Raw genomic sequence first — 24,617 nt, 5'->3', positions numbered from 1 at the left:
GGAAACACGGGTGGGGACACCCCACTCGGGACAGCGGGTGGGTGACACGGGGCGGGGGGTGTGGGGGTGTGCCACTCGGCACCAGGGGGTGACAGGGCGGGGGATGCACCGCTCTGGATTGCGGGGGGAGTGACACGGGTGGGGACACGCCAGTCGCGATCGTGGGGGGTGTCACGCCCCGTCGTGGGGTCCGCCCCCCACCCCCGGGTCACCTTAAGTCGGCCCGCTCCATCGCTCGGCGCTCAACTCGCTGCCCTCGGCGCTCGACGGTCGATTGTTTTCCTCAGCACACAGCGGTTCCCGCCCTCTGCCGTGATGGGCAGCGCGCGCGGCCAATGGGAAGGGAGGGGCGGGGTGGTGGGCGGTGCGCTGGCCAATGGGAGGGCGGAGCGGACCGAGGTGGGGACTGGAGGGGCGGAGCCGCGTCGGAGCCGGCGGCGTGTGGAAGCGGCGGGAGCCATGAAGTGAGCGGAGAGGGGCGGGGGGATCCCGGGAGGGCGGGGGCGGGATCCCGGGGGCCGGGATCGCGGGGGGGGGGGGGGGGGGGGGGCGGCCACGGGAGGGGCGGGGGACCCCGGGGGGGTGCCGGGCCCACGGGAGGGCCGGGATCCCGGGGGGTACCGGGCCCACGGGAGGGCCGGGGTCCCCGGCGATCCCTGGCAGCCTTGCCTGCGGAGCGGATCCCTGCCAGGGCAGTGATGGAGAGCCGAGACCGGCAGCGGCTCCGCGGGGCCCCCTCAGTACCACGGCCCCCCCCCACACCGGATCCCGCCGCCCGCCAGGTCCCAGCCGCCGTCACGGACCTGCCAAGAGCGGGGGACCGCACGGGCGGGCTGGGGCACCCCGGTCCCAGGGCGAAGAGGGGTCAGCCAGGCGCCGAGCTCCCCGCTGGGGTGGGATCTGGCGGGATCCCTTGCGGGAATCCTTTCCCTGGCCCCTCCGCAGGCTCAATATCGATGGTCTCCTGGTCTACTTCCCCTACGACTACATCTACCCCGAGCAGTTCTCTTACATGCTGGAGCTCAAGAGGACCTTGGACGCCAAGGTACAGCGGGATCTGGTGCTCCCCGGCGGGCTGGGATCCACCCACCCCCGGGATGTCCCCGCCGGGGTGACGCCACTGCTCTCGGCAGGGCCATGGCGTGCTGGAGATGCCCTCGGGGACCGGGAAGACGGTGTCACTGCTGTCGCTCATTGTCGCCTACCAGCGGGTGAGTGCCGGTGCCCGATCCCAGTGGATCCCAGCCGATCCCAGCCCTGCAGATCCTAGCATCACCTCTCTCCCCAGGCCCGGCCGCTGGACGTCACCAAACTCATCTACTGCTCCCGCACAGTGCCAGAGATCGAGAAGGTGGGATGAGAGTCTGGGGGAGAGATGGGGGGAGCAGATGCCGGAGGGGATCCCAAGGGATCCATCTGAGTGTTGCCACTGCAGGTGATCGAGGAGCTGCGGAAGTTGATGGATTTCTACGAGAAGGAGCTGGGGGAGAAGGTGCCGTTCCTGGGGCTGGCGCTGAGCTCCAGGAAGAACCTCTGCATCCACCCCGAGGTGGGCAGGGGACCGGGTGGGATCCACTGGGGGCGGGGGGGGTGATCCCGGGGGGACACGGTGACAGCGGGGTGACCCTGGGAGTGCAGGTGTCCTCGCTGCGCTTCGGGAAGGAGGTGGACAGCCGGTGCCTGAGCCTGACGGCCTCCTACGTGCGGGCGCAGCACCAGCGCGACGGATCCCTGCCCGCCTGCCGCTTCTTCGAGGTGAGGGATCCCCCCGATCCCCTGACAGCACCCAGGGGTCCCCCTGCCCCTGACAGGCACCCGAGGGCGTCCCACCTTCCCCTGCTCAGGGGGCCCCGATGGCACCTGGGGACCCCCGGGTGCCCCCCGGTCTCCTGCCAGCTCCTGGGTGCCCCCAACAGCTCCCAGCACCCTCGGGTGCCCCCACTCCCAGTCCGGCTCCCCAGCACCTGTGGGTGCCCCCCATTCCCCAAGTGGGTCCCCAGCACCCTGGTGTCCCCCCATTCCCCATCCACCCCCCCTTGGGTGCCCCCCAGCCCCGACCTACCTCCGCCCCACACTCGCATCCCCCCTTCCCCAATCCTCTGCTCCCCCCCTGGCCCCCCCCCCCCGGCTCAGGGCACCTCCCCCTGCCCCCAGCTGCCCCCCACCCCCCCTGGGGATCTCCCCGGGGACCTCCAGCCTCCCCCCCCGGGGTCTCCCCCCAGGAGTTCGACACCCATGGGCGTGAGGTGCCCATCCCCTATGGCATCTACAACCTGGACGACCTGAAGGCCCACGGCCGCCAGAAGGGCTGGTGCCCCTATTTCCTCGCCCGCTACTCGGTATGGCGGGGGCACGGGGGGCCGGGATTGGCTCCGGGGTGGCTCGTCTGTCCCTAAACGTCCCTAAATGTCCCCATGTGTCGTCCCCCGGCAGATCCTGCATGCCAACATCGTCGTCTACAGCTACCACTACCTGCTGGATCCCAAAATCGCCGACCTGGTCTCCAAGGAGCTGGCCAAGAAGTCGGTCGTGGTCTTCGACGAGGCTCACAACATCGGTCAGCGCCCCCCTGAACCCGTTTTTTGGGGTGTCACCCGCTGTCCCCTGCGTCACCCGGGGAGGGGTGACACCGTCCCCCGTCCCCGCAGACAACGTTTGCATCGACTCCATGGGGGTGAACATCACGCGCCGGACGCTGGACCGCTGCCAGACCAACGTGGCCACGCTCCAGGCCACCATCCAGAAGTGAGCGCGCGTGTGTGTGCCCCCTCCCCTGCCCCTCATCGTCCCCGTTGCTGTCCCCTCCCCCCCATCACCGTGTCCCCCCCGTCCCCCTCTGCCGCAGGATCAAGGAGACGGACGCGCGGCGGCTGGCGGAGGAGTACCGGCGCCTGGTGGAGGGGCTGCGGGAGGCCAGCATGGCGCGGGAGACCGACCTCTACCTTGCCAACCCCGTGCTGCCGGACGAGATCCTACAGGGTGCGTGGGGGGGTGGCCCCTCTTTTGGGGTGCCCCCCAGCCCCCCCTCATTTCCATGCTGGATGAGCATGGGGGTCTCTGAGCCCCTTTTTGAGGTGGGGACCCCTCTGAGCCCTTTGGGGTGCCCCCAGCCCCACACCAGCCCCTGGTTCTCTCTGATTTCTGCTCCAGCTGAGCATGGGGGTCCCCAAGACCTTAGGATCCCTTTGGGGTGCCCCCAGCCCCACACCAGGCTCTGGCACCCCCAACCTCCCCTCCAGCCGAGTGTAGGCACCCTGGGGGTCCCCGAGCCCCTCCTTGGGGAGGGGGGGAGCGCCAGGGGGGTCCCCCTCTGAGCCCTCTCCCGGTGTCCCCCCCACGCAGAGGCGGTTCCCGGCAGCATCCGGACAGCCGAGCATTTTGTGGGGTTCCTGAAGCGGTTCGTGGCCTACCTGCGGGCACGGGTGCGGGGGCCGCGGGTGGTGCAGGAGAGCCCCCCCGCCTTCCTCAAGGACCTCTACGAGAAGGTCTGCATCGAGCGCAAGCCCTTGCGGTGAGTCTGGGGGGGGGTCGTCTCCCCCACGAAGGGACCCACCCTCAAGGGGACGTGGCCCCTGGGGTGCCCTCTTCTCCCCGCAGCGTGGCCTGAGACACTCCCAGCATGGCCTGTTACCCTTCCTAGGGTGCTATGTCCTCTCCCCAGGGTGCTGTGTTCCCCCCCAGGGTCCTGTGTCCCCCCCAGGATGCTGTGTCCCCTCCCCAGGGTCCTGTGTCCCCCCCAGGGTCCTGTGTCCCCTCCCCAGGGTCCTGTGTGGCCTGTGACCCTCCCAGGGTGGTCTCCCTTCCCTGAGGTGACCATGTCCCCCCCCAAAGGTGGCATTTCCCCTTTTCAGGGTGACACGACACCCCTGGGATGACATGTCCCCCCGCCCAGGGTGACACGTCCCCTCCAAAATGACATGTGTGTCCCCCCCCACGGGTAACGCCCCCGCCAGGTTCTGCGCAGAGCGGCTGCACTCGCTGCTGCGGACGCTGGAGATCGTGGACGTGGCCGACTTCTCCGCCATCACCCTCGTCGCCAACTTCGCCACCCTCGTCAGCACCTATGCCAAGGGTCGGTCGGACGCCTGGGCCCCCCGGGGCAAGGGGGGGGCAGTCCCTGAGCCCCCCCCGGTGTGGGGGCGGTCTGTGAGCCCCCCCAGCGCGGGGATTGGCACCCGTGGGTGGTGGGACGGTCCGTAAGCCCCCTTGGGGTGGAGGGATGAGCACCCTTGGGTGGGGGGCACCCTGTGTCCTGCTTGGGGGGGTCCTGGGTGCCCCCCACCCCAGCTGGCACTGAGGGTGTCCCCCCCGATCCCCTCCCCAGGTTTCACCATCATCATTGAGCCCTTCGATGACAGGACCCCCACCATCGCCAACCCCATCCTGCACTTCAGGTGTGGGCGCAGGGGGAGGACACGGCGGGTACCAGGGCTGGGGGGGACAGGGACACTGGGGGGGGGACAGGGACACTGGGGGGGCAGTGGCAGTGTCACTCCAGGGGTGTGTGTGTGTGTCCCCAGCTGCATGGACGCCTCCATCGCCATCAAACCTGTCTTTGAGCGCTTCCAGTCAGTCATCATCACGTCAGGGGTGAGTCCCCGTGTCCCCCCATGTCCCCCCGTGTCCCTCGTGTGTCCTCTTCCCATGTCCCCCCCTCCATGTCCCCCAGTGTCCCCCCCCAGCATCCCCTCCAGGGACCATTGGGGTGACCCCATCCCCGTGTCCCCTCTGTCCCCGCCCAGACTCTCTCCCCGCTGGACATTTACCCCAAAATCCTGGATTTCCGCCCTGTCACCATGGCAACCTTCACCATGACGCTGGCCCGGACCTGCCTGTGCCCCATGGTGAGTGGGGAGCACAGGGGGGACCCAGCACCAGATCTGGGGGGGTCGGGGACCCCCGTGTCACCGGCATCCCCGTCCCTCGCAGATCGTGGGTCGTGGCAATGACCAGGTGGCCATCAGCTCCAAGTTTGAGACACGCGAGGACATTGGTAGGGGACGGGGACGGAGGAAGGGGGACAGGGACGGGGTTATGGGTCTGGGGGGAATGGGGATGGGGGGCTACAGGGCTGGGGGGGACTTGGGGACGGGGTTATAGGGCTTGGAGAGGGGACAGGGATGGGGTTATGGGTCTGGGGGGAACGGGGCTGGGGACGGGGGGCTACAGGGCTGGGGGGGACTTGGGGACGGGGTTATCGGGCTTGCAGAGGGGACAGGGATGGGGTTATGTGGCAGACAGGGACAAGGACAGGGACAAGGACAGGGACGGGGTTATAGGGCTGGAGGGACCAGGCTTGGGGCCAGGACTGGGGTAGGGGAACCCGGGGCAGGACAGAAATGGGGCCGGGGGGATGTCGGGCCAGGGATGACAGGGAGATTCGGGGTCCGGAGGGGACTTTGAGGTGCTGGGGGTGCCCCACGGTGACCCCCCACCCCAGCCGTCATCCGCAACTACGGGAACCTGCTGCTGGAGCTGTCGGCTGTGGTCCCCGACGGCATCGTCGCCTTCTTCACCAGCTACCAGTACATGGAGAACATCGTGGCCTCCTGGTACGAACAGGTACGTCCCCGCCTGTCCCTTGGGTCGTCCCCTGGCCCCCCCACCGTGTCCCCTTGGGTCTCCTGACCCCGGACCCCCCGCTGTGGCAGGGCATCCTGGAGAACATCCAGCGGAACAAGCTCATCTTCATTGAGACGCAGGACGGGGCCGAGACCAGCATGGCCCTGGAGAAGTACCAGGAGGTGGGTGGCAGCGCCCCGGGGTGTCACCGTCACTGGTGCCACCTCTCCCGGTGACGTGGCGGCTGTTCACAGGCCTGCGAGAACGGCCGGGGCGCCATCCTGCTCTCCGTGGCCCGTGGCAAAGTGTCGGAGGGCATCGATTTCGGTGAGGGCCAGCCCAGCTCGGGGACACGGTGGTGGGGGGACGCGGCAGAGAGTGCCAAAGCACCCTGAGCACCCTGTTTTGCCCCCCACCCACCCAGTGCACCACTACGGCAGAGCCGTCATCATGTTCGGGGTGCCCTACGTCTACACCCAGAGCCGCATCCTGAAGGTGAGCGGGGACCCCAGGGGACCCGTGGGGACAGCGGGGCACCCCGCGGGCAGAGCCGGGCACCTCATGGCACAGCCAGGCACCCCAGGGACGCCGTGGGCACTTTGGGGACACGATGAGGTGCCCCAGGCCTGTAATGGGGCACCCATGGGGCACAGCCAAGCACCCTAGGGACACAGTGGGGTACCCATGGGGTACAGTGGGCACCCTGGGGTCACGTTGTGGCACCCCGTGGCTGCAGTGTGACACCCCAGGGCTCCCTGGGGACCAGCGGGGCACCCCACGGCCAGGACGGGTCACCCGTGGGGCACCCAGCGTGTCCGTGCTCCCCTCCAGGCCCGGCTGGAATACCTCCGGGACCAGTTCCAGATCCGGGAAAACGATTTCCTCACCTTCGACGCCATGCGCCACGCAGCCCAGTGCGTCGGCCGGGCCCTGCGCGGCAAAACCGACTACGGCCTCATGGTCTTCGCCGACAAGGTGGGTAGCGGGATGGGGGGAAGGGTTTGGGGGGGCTGTAGGACCCCCCTGGTTCCTCCCCACGTCTCCCCCGCAGCGCTTCGCCCGGGCGGACAAGCGGGGGAAGCTGCCGCGGTGGATCCAGGAGCACATCACCGACGCCAACCTCAACCTGACGGTGGACGAGGCGGTGCAGGTGGCCAAGTTCTTCCTGCGCCAGATGGCTCAGCCCTTCCACCAGGTAAAGGAGCCCCCCGAGGTCCCCCCCGGCGCTGGAGGGGCCGGGCGGTGGGGGACCCCCAGCTCACCCCTTCCCGCTGCAGGAGGACCAGCTGGGGCTGTCCCTGCTGACGCTGGAGCAGCTGCAGTCGGAGGAGGTTCTGCAGCGGATCGAGCAGATCGCTCAGCAGGTGTGAGCCGGCCGGGGGCGTGGGGTGACCCCCCCCCGTGGGCTTGGGGTGGGACCCCGACCCCCCCGACGTGCTCGGAGCAGGACCCAGAGCCCCCCTGCCGTGGGCCCAAGGTGGGACCCGGATCCCTCCGTGTGCTTGGGGTGGCACCTGGAGCACCCCGACACGTTCGGAGCGGGACCGGGATCCCTCTGTGTGCTCAAGGTGGGATCTAGGTCCCCGCCACGTGCTCAGGGTGGGACCTGGAGCCCCTCCGCGCTCTCAGAGTGGGACCCGGAGCCCCCCCCCATTCTCGGGGCAGGAATTAGATCCCCCCCGACGTGCTCGGGGTGGGAACCGGCTCCCCTTCACGTGCTCGGAGCAGGACCTGATGCCCCCCATGTGCTCGAGCAAGACTTGGATCCCCCCAGCTCACTCGGAGCAGGATCTGGATCCCCCATACACGCTGGGAGCAGGATCCAGACCCCCCCCCAACATGCTCAGAGCAGGACTTGGATCCCCCCAACACGCTCAGAGCAGGATCTGGATCCCCCCAACACACTGGGAGCAGGACCTGGATCCCCCCACACCCCTGCACCCCCTGCAGGGATGCCTCGAGTCACCTTTTTTTTGTATCCCCCCCCCCCCCAATAAAGCAGGAGCCCCCCCGGTTCGGCCATCCCTGCATCGCTGCACCCCCTTATTTGCCGCTGCCGTGCCCGGGAACCCCCACGTTACCCTGCCCTGGGGACCCCCACGTTACCCTGCCTGGGGGGGCCACGGTCACCGGGGTGCGGAAGGGGGTCGGGAGCAGTGACGTGGCCCCCCTGGGTCCCCAGTAATGGGGCACCCACGTCCTGGGGACCCCCCCCGGCTGTCCCCAGGGCTGGGGGACACCCCATGGCCAAGGTCACCCCTTCCCCAGGGCACCACAGGGTCACCCCGTCCCCGGGGTCCCACAGACCAGGGCCCCCCCAGACTCTAGGGCACCCCAAGGGTATGGGGACCCCCTGGATCGGTGGAGCACCCCATGGGCATGGGGCCCCCCCAGAGCTATATACCCCCTCCGCCAGGGCCCCCCCCAGCACCCTGGGGGGCTCAGGGTGCCCCGGACCCACAGCAGAACCCCCCCCCCACAGCTACGTGCCTCAGTTTCCCCACAGGTGCTGGTGGTGTTTTGGGGGGTGAAGGGCTGCGGTGGCAGCCCCTGCCCCACCCATGGGTGCCACCCCGGCGTCCCTGCCGCCCGTCCCATGCCCCCCGCTGGGGTCCCCCAGCGCCGACACCGGATCCAGCCGGGTAACCGGATCCGGCCTAAAAATACCGGGTGTCGGGATGGGGAGGGGGGGGCCGGCTTGAATTGCCCTGATCCAGCGGATCCGCCCAGGGTCACCCGCCTCTGGGTGCCCCCCACCCTGACCCCCGCGCCGGGAGGGCGACGGGGACAGCCAGGCCACCTCGGAGCGGGGACGGGGGCGCGGGGGGGTGCCCCCACCCCAGCACCCCCCGGCCAGCACCCGGCAGGGATTTGGGGGCGCTGGGTGCTCCCACCCCAGGATGGGACCCCCCCACACTACTCCTGTCCCCCATTCCGCTGTGGTGCCCCTGCCTGGCTCTGCGCCCCCCCTCCCAGTTGCTCCCAGCGCTCCCAGTTACAGCCAGGCCCTGGCTGGGCAACCAGCGGGAGGGTAACTGGAGCCGTGGCGGGTGCTGCGGGTCAAGGTCGGCCAAGGCCGCGCGCTCGCCGCGGCGGCGCCCGCAGCACCCACCCAGCAGCGCCCACCCAGCAGCACCCACCCAGCAGCGCCCACCCAGCAGCGCCCACCGCCGCCCGTGGGGCCCCAAGGGTGGGCACGGGGTGCTGCCCTGCAGCCCTCCGGCTGCAGCGTGCCACGAGCAGCGTGCCACGAGCAGCGTGCAGCCACGGGCAGCGTGCAGCAGGCCGCACGCAGCGTGCAAGGTGCGGCGTGCAACAGGCCGCACGCAGCGTGCAAGGTGCGGCGTGCAACACGCTGCACGCAGCGTGCAACTTGCAGCGTGCGATGCGCAGCACGCAGCGTGCAACGTGCAAGCGTGCAACGGGGGGGGTGGCCCTGTGCGCGGCGGGGGGGGTGCGGGGGTCCCGGGCTCCCTGCGGGGCCGTGCAGAACCGGGGGCGCCCGGTGCAGGGGGCCCTGGTGCACCGGGGGGTGCCGGTGTAAGGGGGGTGCCGGTAGCCCGGTGCACCCCTCTCCGCGGCCGGCAGGTGCCGGGCCGGGCGCCCACCGGACACCCGACACCGAGGGGGCAGCGCCGGGGGGGCCGGAGGGTCTCCCCGTTCCCGGGGGCGGCTGCGGCAGGGCCCGGCCCCCGCCCGGTTCGGAGCCCCCCCGGTGCCCCCGGAGCCGGGCGGGGCCGGGGGGGGGGATAAAAGCCGGTGCCGGCCCCGCTCCCCGCCGCCTGCTCCGCCGGTGCCAGCCCGACCCGACCCGCTCCGCCCGCGCCGCTCAAGGTAACCCCGGCCCCACCGGGACCCCCACCGGGACCCCCACCGGGACCCCCACCGGGATGGGCTCCCCCGGGGCCGCCCGGAGAGGGACCGGACCCTCCCGGTGACACCGGGGCCAAACTGGGATCGGACCCTCCGGTACCAACCGAGCCGGGACCGACCGGACCCTCTGGGACCGGGACCGGAGCGGAGCCCCCCCCCGGTGCCACCGGGACCGGACCAGACGCCCCAGTACCACACGAACCGGGGCCGGGACCCCCCCCGGTACCGCCGGGACCCCCCCCGGTACCACCCGGGCCCCGGAGCGGGTCGGGGTCGGGGTCGGGGTCGGTCCCGGTTCCCCCCCCACCCCGGTCCGGTCCTCGGCTCCCCCTGGGCTATAAATAGCCCGGGCCCCTTCCCGGCCAAACATGGCCCGGCCCGGCCCGGCCCCGCCCTCCGCCCAGGCCCCGCCCCACCACACCCACTCTGGCCCCGCCCACGGGACACGCCCGCTATAGCCACGCCTCCATGAATACACACCCCCCGCCCCCGGGTCCTAGTGCCCCCCGTCCCCCCCCCCCCCCCCACCGCCCCATGTCCCCATGGCCGGGCCGTGCCCCATGGCGCCATGCTGAGCCCAGCCCCACGCCGTGCCCCACGCCGTGCCCCACGCCGTGCCCCCTCTCCCCGCAGCCCCACCATGCCGTTCAGCAACACCCACAACAAGTACAAGCTGAAGTTCTCGGCGGAGGAGGAGTTCCCCGACCTCTCCAAGCACAACAACCACATGGCCAAGGTCCTCACCCCCGCCCTCTACCAGCGCCTGCGGGACAAGGAGACCCCCAGCGGCTTCACCCTCGATGACGTCATCCAGACCGGCGTCGACAACCCTGGTGGGTGACGGCACGGGGTCCCCAGCCGGCCCACGGGGTCCTCTGGGCTGGTGCTGGGGGCCACGGGGGTCTTCCGGCTCGCCCCCGGTGCCAGAGCCCTGTCCCGGTGTCATACTGGGTGCCCAGTGCTGTGTCCAGTGCCGTGCCTGGTCCACAGTGCCATACTGGGAGCTGGTGCCCTGTCCCCAGTGCCAGACCCCTGTCCGCAGTGCCATACTGGGCGCCAGAGCCCTTTCCCCAGTGCCATGCCCACTGCTGGTGCATAGTCCCCAGTACCATACTGGGTGCTGGTGCCGTGCCCTGTCCCCAGTGCTGTGCCCGCTGCCAGAGTCCTGTCCCCAGTGCCATACTGGGTGCCGGTGCCATACCCATTCCCGGTGCCCTGTCCCTGTCCCCAGTGCCATACCCATTCCCGGTGCCCTGTTCCCTGTCCCTGTCCCCAGTGCCATACCCATTCCCAGTGCCCTGTTCCCGGTCCCTGTTCCCAGTGCCGTACCCATTCCCGGTGCCCTGTTTCCAGTGCCATACCCATTCCCGGTGCCCTGTCCCTGTTCCCAGTGCCATACCCATTCCCAGTGCCCTGTCCCTGTTCCCAGTGCCATAACCATTCCCGGTGCCCTGTCACCAGTGCCATACCCATTCCCAGTGCCCTGTTCCCGGTCCCTGTTCCCAGTGCCATACCCATTCCCAGTGCCCTGTCCCTGTTCCCAGTGCCATACCCATTCCCGCTGCCCTGTTCCCGGTCCCTGTTCCCAGTGCCATACCCATTCCTGGTGCCCTGTCACCAGTGCCATACCCATTCCCGGTGCCCTGCCCTGTCCCCAGTGCCATACCCATTCCCAGTGCCCTGTTCCCAGTGCCATACCCATTCCCGGTGCCCTGCCCTGTGCCTGGTGCCGTGCCAGCTGCCCCCTGACCACCCCCCCCCCCCCCCCCCCAGGCCATCCCTTCATCATGACGGTGGGCTGCGTGGCCGGGGACGAGGAGTCCTACGAGGTCTTCAAGGAGCTCTTCGACCCGGTGATCCAGGACCGCCACGGCGGCTACAAACCCACCGACAAGCACCGCACCGACCTCAACCACGAGAACCTCAAGGTCCTGAGCGCCCGGGTCCCTCCTGGGCCACGGGGACGAAGGGACACGGGTCCCTCCTGGGGCGGTGGGGGATGAGGATGGGGGAAATTGGGGTGCGCGGATGCCTGGGTCCCCCTGGACCGGGGGTGGGGAGGGGCGCGGGGGTCCCCAGCTCCCTGACGGGTGTTTCGGGCAGGGGGGCGACGACCTGGACCCCAAGTACGTGCTGAGCAGCCGGGTGCGCACGGGGCGCAGCATCAAGGGCTACTCCCTGCCCCCCCACTGCAGCCGGGGCGAGCGCCGCGCCATCGAGAAGCTGTCCGTCAACGGTGAGGGGCGTGGCCTACGGGGGCGTGGTCGTGCCGCAGGGGGCGTGGCTTGCCTGCTCAGCCGGGGGGGGGGACAGCTTGGGGGGGCGTGGCCTAAGGGTGTGGCCTGGGGTGGAGGGGGCGAATACAGGGTGTGGCAAGGCGTGGCGTGGGTGTGGCTGCTGGGTGTGGTGCGTACCTGTGGCCACGCCCCACGTAGGGGGTGGAGTTTGGGTGGTGCGTGGGCGTGGCTGAGGGGGGCGTGGCATGTGGGCGTGGCTGAGGTCTGGGGTGGAGGCGGGGCGTGGCGCGAGTGTGCGGGCTGCGGCCGTGGCCTGGCACGTGCGGCGGGTAGCAGGGCGTGGTCGATGGGCGTGGTCTGTCGGTGGGTGGGCGTGGCCTGCGCCTGTGTGGGCGTGGCCGTGCCCTGACCCCGCCCTCCCGCAGCCCTGAACAGCCTGGAGGGGGAGTTCAAGGGCCGGTACTACCCGCTGAAGGCCATGACGGAGCAGGAGCAGCAGCAGCTCATCGACGACCATTTCCTCTTCGACAAGCCGGTCTCGCCCCTGCTGCTGGCCTCGGGCATGGCCCGCGACTGGCCCGACGCCCGCGGCATCTGGTGGGGCGTCCCGGGGGGCACTCAGGGAGCAGGGTCCCACCTGGGGGGGGGGGGGGGGCTGCTGTGGGCACCCGCGTGTCGGAGCCCCCCCAGCCGGGAGGGGTGCAAGGGGCACCCAGAGAGCAGGGTCCCAACCGGGGGGACGCTGGGGGCACCCAGGCGCTGGGGACCCTGCCTAGGAGGTGCACGAAGGGGCACCCACAGACCAAGGTCCCACCTGGGGGCACCCAAGTGTCGGGGTCCCGCCTCGGGGGGAGGCAGTTAGGGGCCACCCGGACGCCTGGGTCCCACCTGGGGGGGGTGCAGGGGGCACCCACATATTTGGGTCCCACCTTGGGGCATCCAGATGGATGCGGGGGTGCCTGGACGCCCGGGTCCCCATGCCACCCCTGAGTGGGGGGCTGTGTGTGTGTCCCCGCGCAGGCACAATGACAACAAGACCTTCCTGGTGTGGGTGAATGAGGAGGACCACCTCCGCGTCATCTCCATGGAGAAGGGGGGGAACATGAAGGAGGTGTTCAGGCGCTTCTGTGTCGGCCTCAAGAAGGTGGGACGGAGTGGGGCGTGAGGGGCATTGGGCCCTTGGAGGACATGGGGGGATGTGGGAGATATAGGGGGCGTGGAGGGGCTTGGGGACAGGAGGGGCTTGGGGGACACATGGGGATATGGGGGACATAGAGGGTCTTAGGGACATGGGGGGGCTTTGGGGACACACATGGGGACATGGAGGGGCATGGGGAGCTTTGGGGACACAGGAGGACATGAGCGTGATACAAAGGACATCGAGGGTCTTGGGGACACTGGCACAATGGGGACATCGGCATCAGGGGGCAGTGGGGGACATTGAGGGACACAGGGGGGCACAGGAGGACATGAGGGACATTAGGGGCATGGTGGGGACAGGGGGATGAGGGCACCTTTGGGGCACAGGGGGCACTGGGGGCCACAGGGGTGTCCTGGGAGGGTGGTGGCAGCGGTGCCCCCAGGCTGGGGGTCAGGACCGTGGCGGGCGGGGACTCAGTCCTACGTGTGTCCCCCCCCAGATCGAGGAGATCTTCAAGAAGGCGGGCCACCCCTTCATGTGGACGGAGCACCTGGGCTACATCCTGACCTGTCCCTCCAACCTGGGGACGGGGCTGCGGGGGGGCGTCCACGTCCGCCTGCCCAAGCTCAGCCAGCACCCCAAGTTCGAGGAGATCCTCAAGCGCCTCCGCCTCCAGAAGCGCGGCACAGGTGGGCACGGGGACGGGGGGACGTGGGGACACAGGGCACGGGTGGGCATGGGGACGTGGGTGCCGCAGGGTGCTGACGCCCCTGTTCCCCCCCAGGTGGGGTGGACACGGCGGCTGTGGGCGCCGTCTTCGACATCTCCAACGCCGACCGCCTGGGCTTCTCGGAGGTGGAGCAGGTGCAGATGGTGGTGGACGGGGTGAAGCTGATGGTGGAGATGGAGAAGAAGCTGGAGCAGAACCAGTCCATCGACGACATGATCCCCGCCCAAAAATAGGGGACCCCTCCTCGGGCACCCCTCCAGGACCGGCCTCAATAAACGCTGCTGGTCCCCACTGCGGCCCCAGGCATCTGGGCTAGGGAACACAGGGGGTCCCCACCCACGCGAGGGGGCTGCCCCCCCACCCACTCCAGGGCACCTTTGAGGCCCCTCCCACCCTACAAGGGGCAACTTCACCTTAACTCTGCCCACGCCCCGAGATCGGGATGGGGGGCCCCCGGTACTGATGGGCGCCAACACTGACAGGTTTCCTATGTTTATTGGGGGGTCGGGGTACAGACCGGGGCAGGAATAACTTAAAAATGTGCCGGGGGAGGGAGGAAGGGGGGAGACCAGAGCCCCGGGGCCCAGGGCCGTATTTACAGGCTGTACAGGGCTGGGGGACACAGGGACAGTCCCCAAGGGGGGCTCCGGGGGACCCCAGGATGCAGACACAGCTCTGGGGAGCCAGAGGTGGGGCAGGAGTGGGGATCTGGGGGGCTGGAGGTGATGGAGAGCCCTGAATCTGGGAGCTTGGGGACCCTAAGGTCCTGGAAATGATGTCCCCAGGTTCCCAGAGCTGATGTCCCCAAGGTCCCCAAGCTGGCGGACCCCAAGGTCCCGGAGCCGATGTCCTCAAAGTCCCCAAGCTGGTAGTCCCTGGGGTCCCAGAGCTGGTGGACCCCAAGGTCTTGGCACTGATGTCCCCAAGGTCCCAGAGTCAGGGGCTGCTGGGGTCCCAGATCCGATGGCCCCACAGGTAGCCAAGGGGTCCCAGAACACCCAGGGGGGCTGGAGCCAGCGACACCTACGGGGGGCCTGGGGGCACCCCGGATCCCCGAGCTGCCATCAGCAAGGGTCCCCGCGCTGCCGCAAGCCCCTGGGTGCTGGTGCTGATGTCTCCGAGGGGACGCTGGAGCCGAGGCAGCCCCCGGGGGGGCCCAGAGCTGCCGCAGCCCTCCGGGGGCCTGGATCCGTTACCGGTGCCAACACAGCCGCCAGAGGGGGGTCCCGATGCCAACGCGGCCCCGAGGGTGGGAGTCCTGGATCCGGTGCAGCCCCAGGTGCCAGATCCGGTGCGTCCCTGGGGGGGGTCCCAGCACCAATGCAGCTCCGTGTGCCAGATCCAGTGCATCCTTGGGGGGGGTCCCAGTGCCGGATACAGCCCCGGGGGGGGCTGCAGCCATCGGGGGCTCCCAGTGCCGATGCAGCCCACGGTGGGGGTCCTGGTGCCACTGCAGCCCCGGGTCCCAGCTCCAGCACAGCCCCCGGGAGGGACGCAGCCCTCGAGGCTGGGGTCCCAGCTCCGGCAGGTCCCTAGAGCTGGAGCTGACCGGCCACGCGTGCCAAGGTGGCACGGAAAGCGCCAGCAGTGCCAGCCAGGCGCCGGAAGAGCACACCGTGGAGGCCGAGGCGCTGGAGCCGGCAAACCTCGGCCTCGAAATGGCAGAAGTGCTCGCTGGGGCCCCGGTCGTGGGTGCAGGAGAGCAGGAAGGGCTGGGGCTGGCGTGCGCGGCAGCCGGCCGAGAGGGTGGCCTGCCGCAGCGCCGCCATCACCGCCTCGGCCGGCCGGGCGCTCGTCACCTTCACATGCCAGGGGCATCGGAGCAGCCGGGGTTCGGCTTCCTTTTGATCCCAAGGTAGATGGCAACTGCGGGGGGGAAAGGTGGGCATGGGGTGGGCAGAGGGCTGGGCAGGGGGCTACGAGGCACCGGGGCGGGGGCAATGGCACGGCCAGGGGGCTATGGGGTAGCAGAGAGCTGTATAGCATGGGCGGGGGGCACCAGGGGTGGGTATGGGGGCTATAGGGCACTGGGAGGGGTGGGTGTGGCATGGGCAGGGGGCTGCCCGCCCTGCGGAGCACCCACGGGTTGGGGGACATCCAGGGGCATCAGCACCTACCTTGTGAGCGCAGGTCCCCCGATTCTCTCAGGTTCGTCTGCGACCCTGGGGAGGGGGGACACACATCAGGCGGGGCTGGGGGCTCTGCCCACCATGGGCGGCACCAAGCCCCCCCCCCCCCCCAGTTTTGCACCCATTTTTGGGGCACCACCCCCCTTTCAGGGCCATCACCACCAGCCCGGTACCTGATGTGGGGGTATGGTCCCCATTTTGGGGTCACTGTGCCCCCCCAAAGCTGTGCCTGATTTAGGGGGGCACAGTCCCCAATTTAGGGGACACCATCCACTGAGGTCATGCCCCTTGGAAAGGGCACCGCCCCAATTTTGGGGGGCACCGCCCCTGATTTGGGGCACATCATACACCCAGGGCCCTATCTATTCTGGGGGGGACACCACCCCCATTTTGGGGAAATCACCCCCCCAAGGTAATGCTGAATGTGGGGGGCACCACCCCCAGCTCAGGGCACATCATCTCCCCCAAGGTGATGCCCATTTGGGGGGGAATCCCCACCCCCAGCTCATGCCTGTTTTGAGGGGGCACTTTCCCCCTCGAAGCTGTGCCCAGTTTGGGGGACACCGGTCCACGTTGGGGGGCACCACCCCCACCAAGCTCACACCTATTTTAGGGGGTGGCATCACCCCACACCACGATGCCCCCAGCCCACAGTGGAGCACGGCTGTGCCCCCCCAACCCCCAAAGCCCCCCGGCAGCAGCAAAGGCTGAGAGGCAGAAAGAGAGAAGGGACAGGAGCAAAGCGAGGCAGGCGCCAGCGGCACCAGGACGGGCACCAGGCTGGGTGCCGGCGGCACCAGGACAGGCACCAGGAGCACTGGGACAGACACCAGGGCGTGCCCTGGTGGCACTGGGACAGGCACGAGGACAGGCACTGGGGTAGGTGCCAGCAGCACCGGGACACGCATTGGCAGCACCAGGGCAAGGTGAGAATGACACTGGAGTGGGCACCGGTGGCACCAGGACAGGCACCGGTGGCACTGGGACAAGCACTGGCGGCACTGGGATGGGCACCAGAACAGGTAACAGTGGAACTGGGACAGGCGCTGGGACAAACACTAGTGGCACTGGGACAGGCACCGGGACAAACACCGGCAGCACCGGGACAGACACCGGGACGAACACCGGCAGCACTAAGACATGCACCGGGACAAACACCAGCGGCACCGGGACAGGCACCGGGGTGAGCGCTGGTGGCACTGGGACAAGCACCAGTGGCACCGTGACAGGCGCCGGTGACACCGGGCACTTACTGATTTTGGCTCCTGGAGGCGTGGGGGTGCCCGAGACGCACCTATTAGAGCTCTGCCGCTTAGAGGGGTCAAGAGTGACCCTGGAAGAGAGAAGAGGGAGTGAGGAAGGCGAGGGCAGCGCCGGCGGGGCGGGCACGGCACCCGCCGCCCCCTCACCTGCGGGTCAGCTTGGAGGTCAGCTTGCTGAAGAGGTTGGAAGTGGCCCGTGAGCGGCTCTGGGGCAGCGGCGAGGCCTCGGGTGCCAGCGTCGGGGAGGCGGGGGGCCCGTTGGGACCCCCCGCCGTTCGCCGATCCCGCACTTGTCCACCGTGGAAGGTGCTGCGGACGGTGGTGCCCCGCGCCAGGCGGGCCCGCTCCGAGGAGGCGGCGGCGATGCTGTGGCTGGAAGGTGACGCCGGGGGCACCCGGCCGGCGACGGAGCTGCGGGCATGGGAAGGAGGGAGGCGTTATGGTGGCAGGGGGGAGATGGGACGGGACCCCCCCAGGGATCACTGGCCACCCTACCTGTTCTCCTTGCCGTTCTGCAGCAGCGAGTGGCGGTCAGCGCCCGGGCGCTCGGTGCAGACGTAGGTGTTCCTGCGTGCCATCACGCTCGAGGGGAGGTTGTTCTGCAAGGCACCGGGCGCCCGCCGCCATCAGTGCGGGGGTCCCTCCCTGCCCCGATTCCCCAGTCCCAGGGGGCCCCCAACCCTGCCCGTGCAGCCCTAGGAGTGCCCCCCGACCCCGATTTCTCAGCCCCATGGGCATCTGCACCCTGTCCGTGCGGCCCTAGGGGGGCCTGCACCCTGCTCCCCCAGCTCCGTGGGTGCCCGCAGCCTGCTCCCCAGCCCCACGGGTGCCTCCCACCGCCGCCCCAAGCCTTGCCCCCAGCCCCAGGCCCACCGTCCCCCGTGCCCACCGTGTTGATGGCGCCGTCCTTGTGCCGGTCGGGGATCTCGGACTTGTTGGGGTTGTTGGCGCTGCTGACCATGGGGCTGGAGGGGGGGATCCCGCGCCCACTGCCCACCACGCTGCAGCTGGCCTTGCGGGCGGGCATGCGCTCCTCCTTCAGCTCCGTGTCGCCCGCGCTGGTGGGGCTGCGCTTGGGGTGCATGGGCACCGGCGAGGGGCCGCCTGCAGGCAGGGGGGGTCAGGGAGGGTGCGGGCAGCAGCAGCCAGCCCTGCCTGCTCCCTGCCGGGCACAGCACGGGGCAAGGGTCCTGCCCACTGTGCCCCGGGGGGTTGTTCTGTGGGGCACGGCTGGACCAGCCACCCTGTAGGATGTGGGAGAGGGTGCCCGCCCTGCCCTCCACCCCACGGGCATGGAGCCCACCCCGCCTTGTGCCCCACGGCCACGGGACTGGGTGCCCACCCTGCCCTGGAGCCCACCGTACTTTGCACCCCACAAGCACGATGCCCACCCAACCCCGCGGACACGGTGCCCACCCCGGGGACAGGCCAGGGGACGCAGGACACTCACAGAAGTCGCTGTGCCGCCGCTGCCGGTGGTAGGTGGTGGTACCGCGCTGGCTCTTGCTGTGCGAGGACACCTTGCTGGTGCCATTGGCTGCCTCGCTGGGTGCCCGCACCCGGGCCAGGGAGAGGCTGCTGCCTGTACGCGACTCTCCTGCCTCCACCTGCGGCCGGCAGCGCCCATCACCGACCCTGCCCAGCGGCCCAGGGCAGGGATGGCGGGGCCACCGCGTTGTCACCTCACCTCGTTCTTCCTGCCCAGCAGGAGGTAGGTGGCCGTCACCTCGTTGTACTTCTGGTTGCTCAAGGACTCCTTGATCTCCTCCCGGGTGTAGCCCATGCCCACCATCACCTCTGCGGGAAGCAGGGACAGTGAGGGGGCACCGCCAGGCCCTGGGGTGCAGCAGACCCCCACCCTGGGGTGCCAGGGTGGCACCGTGTCCTCACCAATGCGCTTGGTGTCCCCAAAGTCCTCCTCAGGCTCCTTGTAGGGTTTCAGCTCATCGCCCTCGTAGCCAATGTTGATCCACTTGTCCTTCATGATTTGCTGCGGGGTAGCAGCGGGCATTGGTGGGGTGACACAGGTGCCACCAGCAGTGACACGGGTGCCACCGGGGATGCCATAAGCACATGGCAGGCACAGGGCGCTCTCCCCAGCTGGTTTACCCACTCCGATGCCACCCCAGGGTGCTCGGAAGGGGGAGCCGGCTGGGGGGAGCCCACAGGGTGGGGAGCGGAGCGGCCAGGGGACATGCCCCATCAGGGTGGGACAGTGCCTGTCCCAGCTGTGCCAGCCCCAGCCCTGTGCCCTCCCTGAGCCCTGTGTCCCCCTGTGCCCCCCGGGACTTCCCTCACCTCAAGGGTGCAGCGCTTGGCCGGATTCAGGACCAGGAACCGGCGCAGGATGTTTTCGCAGTCGGTCGACATGTAAAAGGGCACCCGGTACTTGCCCCGCAGCACCCGCTCCCGCAGCTCCTGGGGGGGGACAACACACACAGGTCAGGGTGGGGACACCCACACCCTGGCGTGGGATGGGCACCGTCCCCACCACGGGCGTGGGGACAGGATGGGCACCGTGCCAGCGCTGCCCCACAAGCAGGGGTCTGGGACGGGCACTGTCCCCAGCTGAGCACGAAGACGGGACAGGACGATCGCCGTCCCCAGCCAGGGATGGGACAGGCACAGGGCCAGGTGACAGGAGGGGATGCTGCCCCATCCCCGCTACCCACCTTGAGGTTGTGGCCGTCAAAGGGCAGGGAGCCGCTGACCAGGGTGTAGAGGATGACGCCCAGGCTCCAGATGTCGACCTCGGGGCCATCGTACTTCTTGCCCTGGAAGAGCTCGGGGGCGGCGTAGGGGGGGGACCCGCAGAAGGTGTCCAGCTTGGAGCCCAGCGTGAACTCATTGCTGAACCCGAAGTCGGCGATCTTGATGTTGGCATCGGCGTCCAGCAGCAGATTCTCCGCCTGCAGGCACAGGGATGGCGAGATGGGCACCGCGTCCGCCACCGGGACAGACGTCGCGTCAGGCGTAGGGGTGCCAGGACTGGGATGCTGCAATGGGCACCGTGTGGGGATGCCAGGACAGGGACATTGGGACAGGCATTGTGTCCAGCATGGGGATGCCGGGACGGGCACCACACCAGGCATTGGGACGGTGGGACGGGCACCAGGTCAGGCACAGAGACACCAGGATCAGGATACTGGGATGGGCACTGCACTGGGCATGGGGACACTGGGGCGGGCACCGTATCAGGCATCCGACGTGGAACAGGGACACCAGGAAGGGCACAGCACGGGGCAGTGCCACTGCAGGGCACCCCATGGCCCCCCTGTCCCCCTGGCAGGGGACACAGCAGGGCAGCTGGGTCCCACCTTGAGGTCCCGGTGGACGATGTTTTTCTGGTGGCAGTAATGCACAGCCGAGACGATCTGGGGACAGGGCGAGCGTCAGCAGGGTGTCACTGGTGCCCGCTGTCCCCACTACCACTGGTGTCCCCCCCCATGGTGTCCCCGCTCAGCCTCTTGTCCCACCCCGATCAATGCCGCAGCCGGTAGCCCCGGGGGGGATCAATCCTGCCCACGTGTGGCTGCCACGTGCCAGCCCTCCCCCACAGCCACCCCACCGCCACGATGTCCCCAGCCCCACGCCACCGTGGTTCCACATCCCCCCACCGCGTGCCAGCCCCCCACCACGCCCCCAGCCCCCCCTGCGGGCCCCACGATGTCCCCAGCCCCACGTCCCCCCACCCCACACCAGCCCCCCGCCAGCCCCCCACCACTATCCCCAACCCCCTGCCACGCCCCGGTGCCCCCCCCCGGTGCCCCCCACCTGTCTGAACTTGGCTCGCGCCTCCTTCTCCTTCATCCTCCCGTGGGACACGAGGTAGTCGAACACTTCGCCTGCAGGGACACCCATGGGTGCCTGCGTCCCTCCACCCCGGGCACGGCACCCCGCAGCCCACCCCCACCAGAAGGTGGGCGCCGTGCCCCCCACTAGAGCCCCGGGTGCAGCCCCTAACCCCATCCCAGCACCCCAGGGTGCACCCAGCTGGGGCACGGCCCCCAGCGGGGTGTGCAGCACCCACGAGGGGGGTCAGGGTGCCCGGGGCGGGGGGTCTCACCGGCACTGGCGTACTCCATCACCAGGTACAGCGTCTTCTCCGTCTCGATGACCTCAAAAAGTTTCACTGCAGGGAGGCGGGGTGTCAACACGGGCACCCGCGGGTGCCCCCCACGCCCCATGGGTGCCCCCCCTATCCCCAGTGGGGGTCCCACTCACCAATGTTGGGGTGGTTCAGCCCCTTCATGATGCGAACTTCCCGGAAGAGCTGCGTGCAGAGGGCACAAAGGCGTTAGCGGGGGACCCCCCACTCACCGTGCCCAGGGAAGTGCCCCCCACCCTGTGCCCCGCCCTGGCTGCCCCCCACCTTCTGGAGGCTGGTGGGGTTCAGCTGCGTCTTGTCGATGATTTTTATGGCCACCTGGGAAGGAACCGCGGGTGAGAGCGGGACACAGGGAGGGGCAGTGCTGCCGCTTACCCCCAGACCCCCCCACCGCAGACACCCATCTCCCCCCAGCATCACAATTCTCCTCCCAGTTGCCCCCCCAGGGGTGCCCACCTCCTGCCAGCCCCCCCCCATAACCCCCCTGGGGGCACCCACCTACACTAGGCCCCCCATTTCTCCCCCCAGTTGCCCCCCAGCTCCTTCCAATTGCCCCCTGGGACACTCCAGCTGCCCCCAGCTCCCCTCCAGGCCCCCCACCTTCCCCCTGGGGCCCCTGAGCTCCTTCCAACTGCCCCCCAGGACCCCTATAACTCACCCCAGCCCCCCTCATCTCCCTCCAATTGCCCCCCCGGGACCCCTGTTTCTCCCCCCAGGACCCCCATTTCTCCCCCCGGCTACCCTCCAGCACCCCTCAGGACGCCCCCCATCGTCCCCACCTCACGGCCGGTGAGGATGTGCCGGGCCAGCTTGACCTTGGCGAAGTTGCCCTTGCCGATGGTGCGCAGCAGGCGGTAGTTGCCGATGTGGGGCTGCTCCTCGGGGCAGGAGGCGATGGAGTTGCGGCAGCGGGCGCCCAGCGAGCGGCTGGACCAGGCCGAGCCCTTCTCCGAGCGGCTGCCCCCCAGGCCCGCGAGCTGAGAAGGGGGGGACACACACGTGGCTGAGACCCCCCCAGATCATCACATGAGTAACTGGTACTGCTGACCCCCCCCCCCAGCTCATAACAGCGGTGCCTGGTACTGCTGAGACCCCCCAGCTCCCCGCATAGGGGACGGACTTGATGAGATCCCCCCAGCTCATAACAGGAGTGCCTGGTGCTGCTGAGGCTCCCCCTGGCTCATCACAGGAATGGTTTATACCGCTGAGACCCCCCCCAGCTCATCGCAGGAGGGGGCAGTGCTGCCGAGACTCCCCCCCAGCTCATCGCAGGAGGGGGCAGTGCTGCCGAGACCCCCCAGCTCATCGCAGGAGTGCCCGGTGCTGCCGAGACCCCCCAGCTCATCGCAGGAGCGGGCAGTGCTGCCGAGACCCCCCAGCTCATCGCAGGAGTGCCCGGTGCTGCCGAGACCCCCCAGCTCATCGCAGGAGGGGGCAGTGCTGCCGAGACCCCCCCAGCTCATCGCAGGAGTGCCCAGTGCTGCCGAGACCCCCCAGCTCATCGCAGGAGTGCCCGGTGCTGCCGAGACCCCCCAGCTCATCGCAGGAGTGCCCGGTGCTGCCGAGACCCCCCAGCTCATCGCAGGAGTGCCCGGTGCTGCCGAGAGCCCCGGCTCGCCACAGCCGTGCCCCCCCCCAGCACCCAAAGGCCCCCGGGGGGGACGCTGCCCCGGCCGGCGGGGTGGGGACGGATCCGGCCTGACCGGCTCCGGGGCCGCGTCCCGGCCTCGCCCGCGGGTGCCCGGCCGCCTGGGTCTCCCGCCCGGATGCCTGGGTCGCCCCGACGGTGACCGGGGGGGCTCCGCTGGCCCCGGTGCGTCCCCCCCCTTCCCGGCCGTGGCGTCACCGGGGTCCCCCAGTCACACCAGTGCCCCCCCCCAGACCCCCGTTCCCGCTTACCGGTGGCTCCAGCGCCTGCCCAGTGCCCCCCCCGCTACAACCCGCCCCCCCCGGTGCTCCCCCCGGTACCAGCCGACCCCTCCCGGTGCCCCAACCCGGCCCCCCGCCGCGACATCTCCCCCCCCGCCGCTCACTGTGTCCGCGTTCCGCTCGTTCCCCGCCGCCAGGGCGGAGCGCGAAGACATCTTGACCCGCGGGGCCGGGGCTCGGGGCCGGGGCTCGGGGCCGGGGGGGGAGGCTCGGGGCCGGCGGGGCTCGGGCAGGCCCGGGCCGGGCCGGGCGCACCGGGCGCGGCCGCTACCAGCGGTTCATGGCCGGGCCCGGGCGCACGAAGGCGGAGCCGGGGCCGGGCCGGGCCGGGCCCGGGCGGGGGAGCCCTAGGGGCGGGCGGCGGCGGGGGCGGCCATGGGCCGGGCCGGGCCGGAACCGGAACCGGAAGCAGGACCGGGGCTGGGCTGGGCGGGGCTTCGCCGCGAGTGTGGCCACGCCCCTTAAAGGCGCCGCGCACCCGCGGGAGGGGCGGGGTGCGGGGGGAGGCGACCGGGGGTACGGGGCTTGTCTGGGGGCGCGGGGGGCACCGGGGGGGTCAGGGGGCGCAGGGGGCATTTGGAGGGGCGGGGTCATTGAGGGGCGGGGGGCGTTTGGGGGGGGCAGGGAGCCATTCTGGGTGGGGGCTGTCGGGGGTGCAGGGGGTACCGGGGGTGTTTGGCGGTACCGGGCACGGGGGTGCGGAACTGGGCCTGTGGGACCGACCCCCGCGCTGCGGACCGGCAGGGCCACGCGTGGGGCGCGGCGGGGCCACGGGGAGGGCGCGGCCCCGCCCTTCGCCTTTAAGGGCAGCGCCAGGGCGGGGCTGGTCCCGCCCCCCACCAGCGCGATGGCCAATCACGAGCCGCCGGGCGCGGCCGCGGCTCCTTCCCATTGGCTGCGCCCAGGCATGGAGACAGCCCGGCCGGCCCCCCCTGGAGTGGGCGGGGCCCGCGCCAGCGCCCCTTTCCGATTGGCTGCTGTGCTGGCCAATCGGCGGCGGCCGGAGTTGTGGCGGTGTGGGGGGGGCGTTAACCCCTGAGTGCCCGGCGCGGGTGTCACGTGAGCTGGCGGGCGGGCGCGGGCACGCGTGGGCGCTGGGCCGGGGTCCCTGTGCCACCCGTGGGGACGCGTGGGGTCCCTGTGCCACCGGTTCTGTCCCCGTGCCGTGCCCGTGTCCCCCTGTGCCACCGGGTCCTGTCCCCGTAACGCGTGGGGTCCCTGTGCCACCGCGTCCTGTCCCCGTGACGCGTGGGGTCCCCGTGTCACTGGGTCCTGTCCCCGTGAAATGTGGGGTCCCTGTGCCACCGGGTCCTGTCCCCGTGAAATGTGGAGTCCCCCTGTGCCACTGGGTCCTGTCCCCGTAACGCGTGGGGTCCCTGTGCCACCGGGTCCTGTCCCCATGCCGTGCCCGTGTGCCACCGGGTCCTGTCCCCGTGACACGTGGGGTCCCTGTGCCACTGGGTCCTGTCCCCGTGCCGTGCCCGTGTCCCCCTGTGCCACCGGGTCCTGTCCCCATGATGCGTGGGGTCCCTGTGTCACTGGGTCCTGTCCCCATGCCGTGCCCGTGTCCCCCTGTGCCACCGGGTCCTGTCCCCATGATGCGTGGGGTCCCTGTGCCATTGGGTCCTGTCCCCATGCCGTGCCCG

At 70.2% G+C, this 24,617-nt stretch overlaps 3 protein-coding genes across 11 annotated transcripts; 2 read left to right on the top strand and 1 right to left on the bottom strand.

Annotated features, from left to right (window-relative positions):
* Nucleotide 1: 1 nt before the first annotated feature.
* On the top strand, nucleotides 2-7,538 carry ERCC2 (ERCC excision repair 2, TFIIH core complex helicase subunit). 6 transcript variants are annotated; one of them, XM_082333534.1, is made up of 23 exons: nucleotides 422-464; nucleotides 946-1,045; nucleotides 1,134-1,211; nucleotides 1,289-1,351; nucleotides 1,436-1,549; nucleotides 1,639-1,755; nucleotides 2,223-2,339; nucleotides 2,434-2,557; nucleotides 2,649-2,745; nucleotides 2,846-2,979; nucleotides 3,343-3,511; nucleotides 3,954-4,072; nucleotides 4,325-4,394; nucleotides 4,521-4,590; nucleotides 4,743-4,844; nucleotides 4,930-4,993; nucleotides 5,441-5,562; nucleotides 5,652-5,744; nucleotides 5,817-5,889; nucleotides 5,987-6,057; nucleotides 6,394-6,537; nucleotides 6,614-6,757; nucleotides 6,840-7,538. In XM_082333534.1, exons 1-23 carry the CDS (start codon nucleotides 460-462, stop codon nucleotides 6,930-6,932), a joined length of 2,283 nt encoding a protein of 760 aa, XP_082189660.1. In that variant the 5' UTR covers nucleotides 422-459; the 3' UTR covers nucleotides 6,933-7,538. The 6 variants fall into 6 exon arrangements, with proteins under 6 accessions (XP_082189663.1, XP_082189660.1, XP_082189659.1 ...); XM_082333533.1 differs by having other exon boundaries at nucleotides 5,520-5,562; nucleotides 5,817-6,057; XM_082333537.1 differs by lacking the exons at nucleotides 422-464; nucleotides 4,930-4,993 and adding an exon at nucleotides 2-37 and having other exon boundaries at nucleotides 5,817-6,057.
* Nucleotides 7,539-9,289: 1,751 nt separating this feature from the next.
* Nucleotides 9,290-13,834, top strand: CKM (creatine kinase, M-type). The gene is made up of 8 exons (XM_082333551.1): nucleotides 9,290-9,396; nucleotides 10,069-10,268; nucleotides 11,209-11,363; nucleotides 11,539-11,671; nucleotides 12,098-12,269; nucleotides 12,693-12,816; nucleotides 13,313-13,502; nucleotides 13,598-13,834. Exons 2-8 carry the CDS (start codon nucleotides 10,076-10,078, stop codon nucleotides 13,774-13,776), a joined length of 1,146 nt encoding a protein of 381 aa, XP_082189677.1. The 5' UTR covers nucleotides 9,290-9,396; nucleotides 10,069-10,075; the 3' UTR covers nucleotides 13,777-13,834.
* Nucleotides 13,835-14,031: 197 nt separating this feature from the next.
* On the bottom strand, nucleotides 14,032-23,272 carry MARK4 (microtubule affinity regulating kinase 4). Of its 4 annotated transcripts, XM_082333575.1 has the most exons (18): nucleotides 23,076-23,272; nucleotides 21,822-22,019; nucleotides 21,307-21,360; nucleotides 21,159-21,207; nucleotides 21,001-21,066; nucleotides 20,709-20,779; nucleotides 20,252-20,308; nucleotides 19,607-19,843; nucleotides 19,233-19,352; nucleotides 18,825-18,924; nucleotides 18,622-18,731; nucleotides 18,385-18,541; nucleotides 17,824-18,038; nucleotides 17,430-17,533; nucleotides 17,082-17,345; nucleotides 16,926-17,005; nucleotides 15,661-15,705; nucleotides 15,204-15,409 (listed from the first exon to the last, which is right to left on the bottom strand). In XM_082333575.1, exons 1-18 carry the CDS (start codon nucleotides 23,124-23,126, stop codon nucleotides 15,345-15,347), a joined length of 2,043 nt encoding a protein of 680 aa, XP_082189701.1. In that variant the 5' UTR covers nucleotides 23,127-23,272; the 3' UTR covers nucleotides 15,204-15,344. The 4 variants fall into 4 exon arrangements, with proteins under 4 accessions (XP_082189698.1, XP_082189700.1, XP_082189699.1 ...); XM_082333572.1 differs by lacking the exon at nucleotides 16,926-17,005 and having other exon boundaries at nucleotides 14,032-15,409; XM_082333574.1 differs by lacking the exons at nucleotides 16,926-17,005; nucleotides 20,252-20,308 and having other exon boundaries at nucleotides 14,032-15,409.
* Nucleotides 23,273-24,617: the final 1,345 nt, after the last annotated feature.

Source organism: Platalea leucorodia, assembly GCF_965183815.1.
Source record: "Platalea leucorodia genome assembly, chromosome: 26".
NCBI lineage: Eukaryota > Metazoa > Chordata > Aves > Pelecaniformes > Threskiornithidae > Platalea > Platalea leucorodia.
The sequence above is the reverse complement of the archived record's forward strand: the minus strand, read 5'-3'. Positions and strand labels throughout refer to the sequence as shown.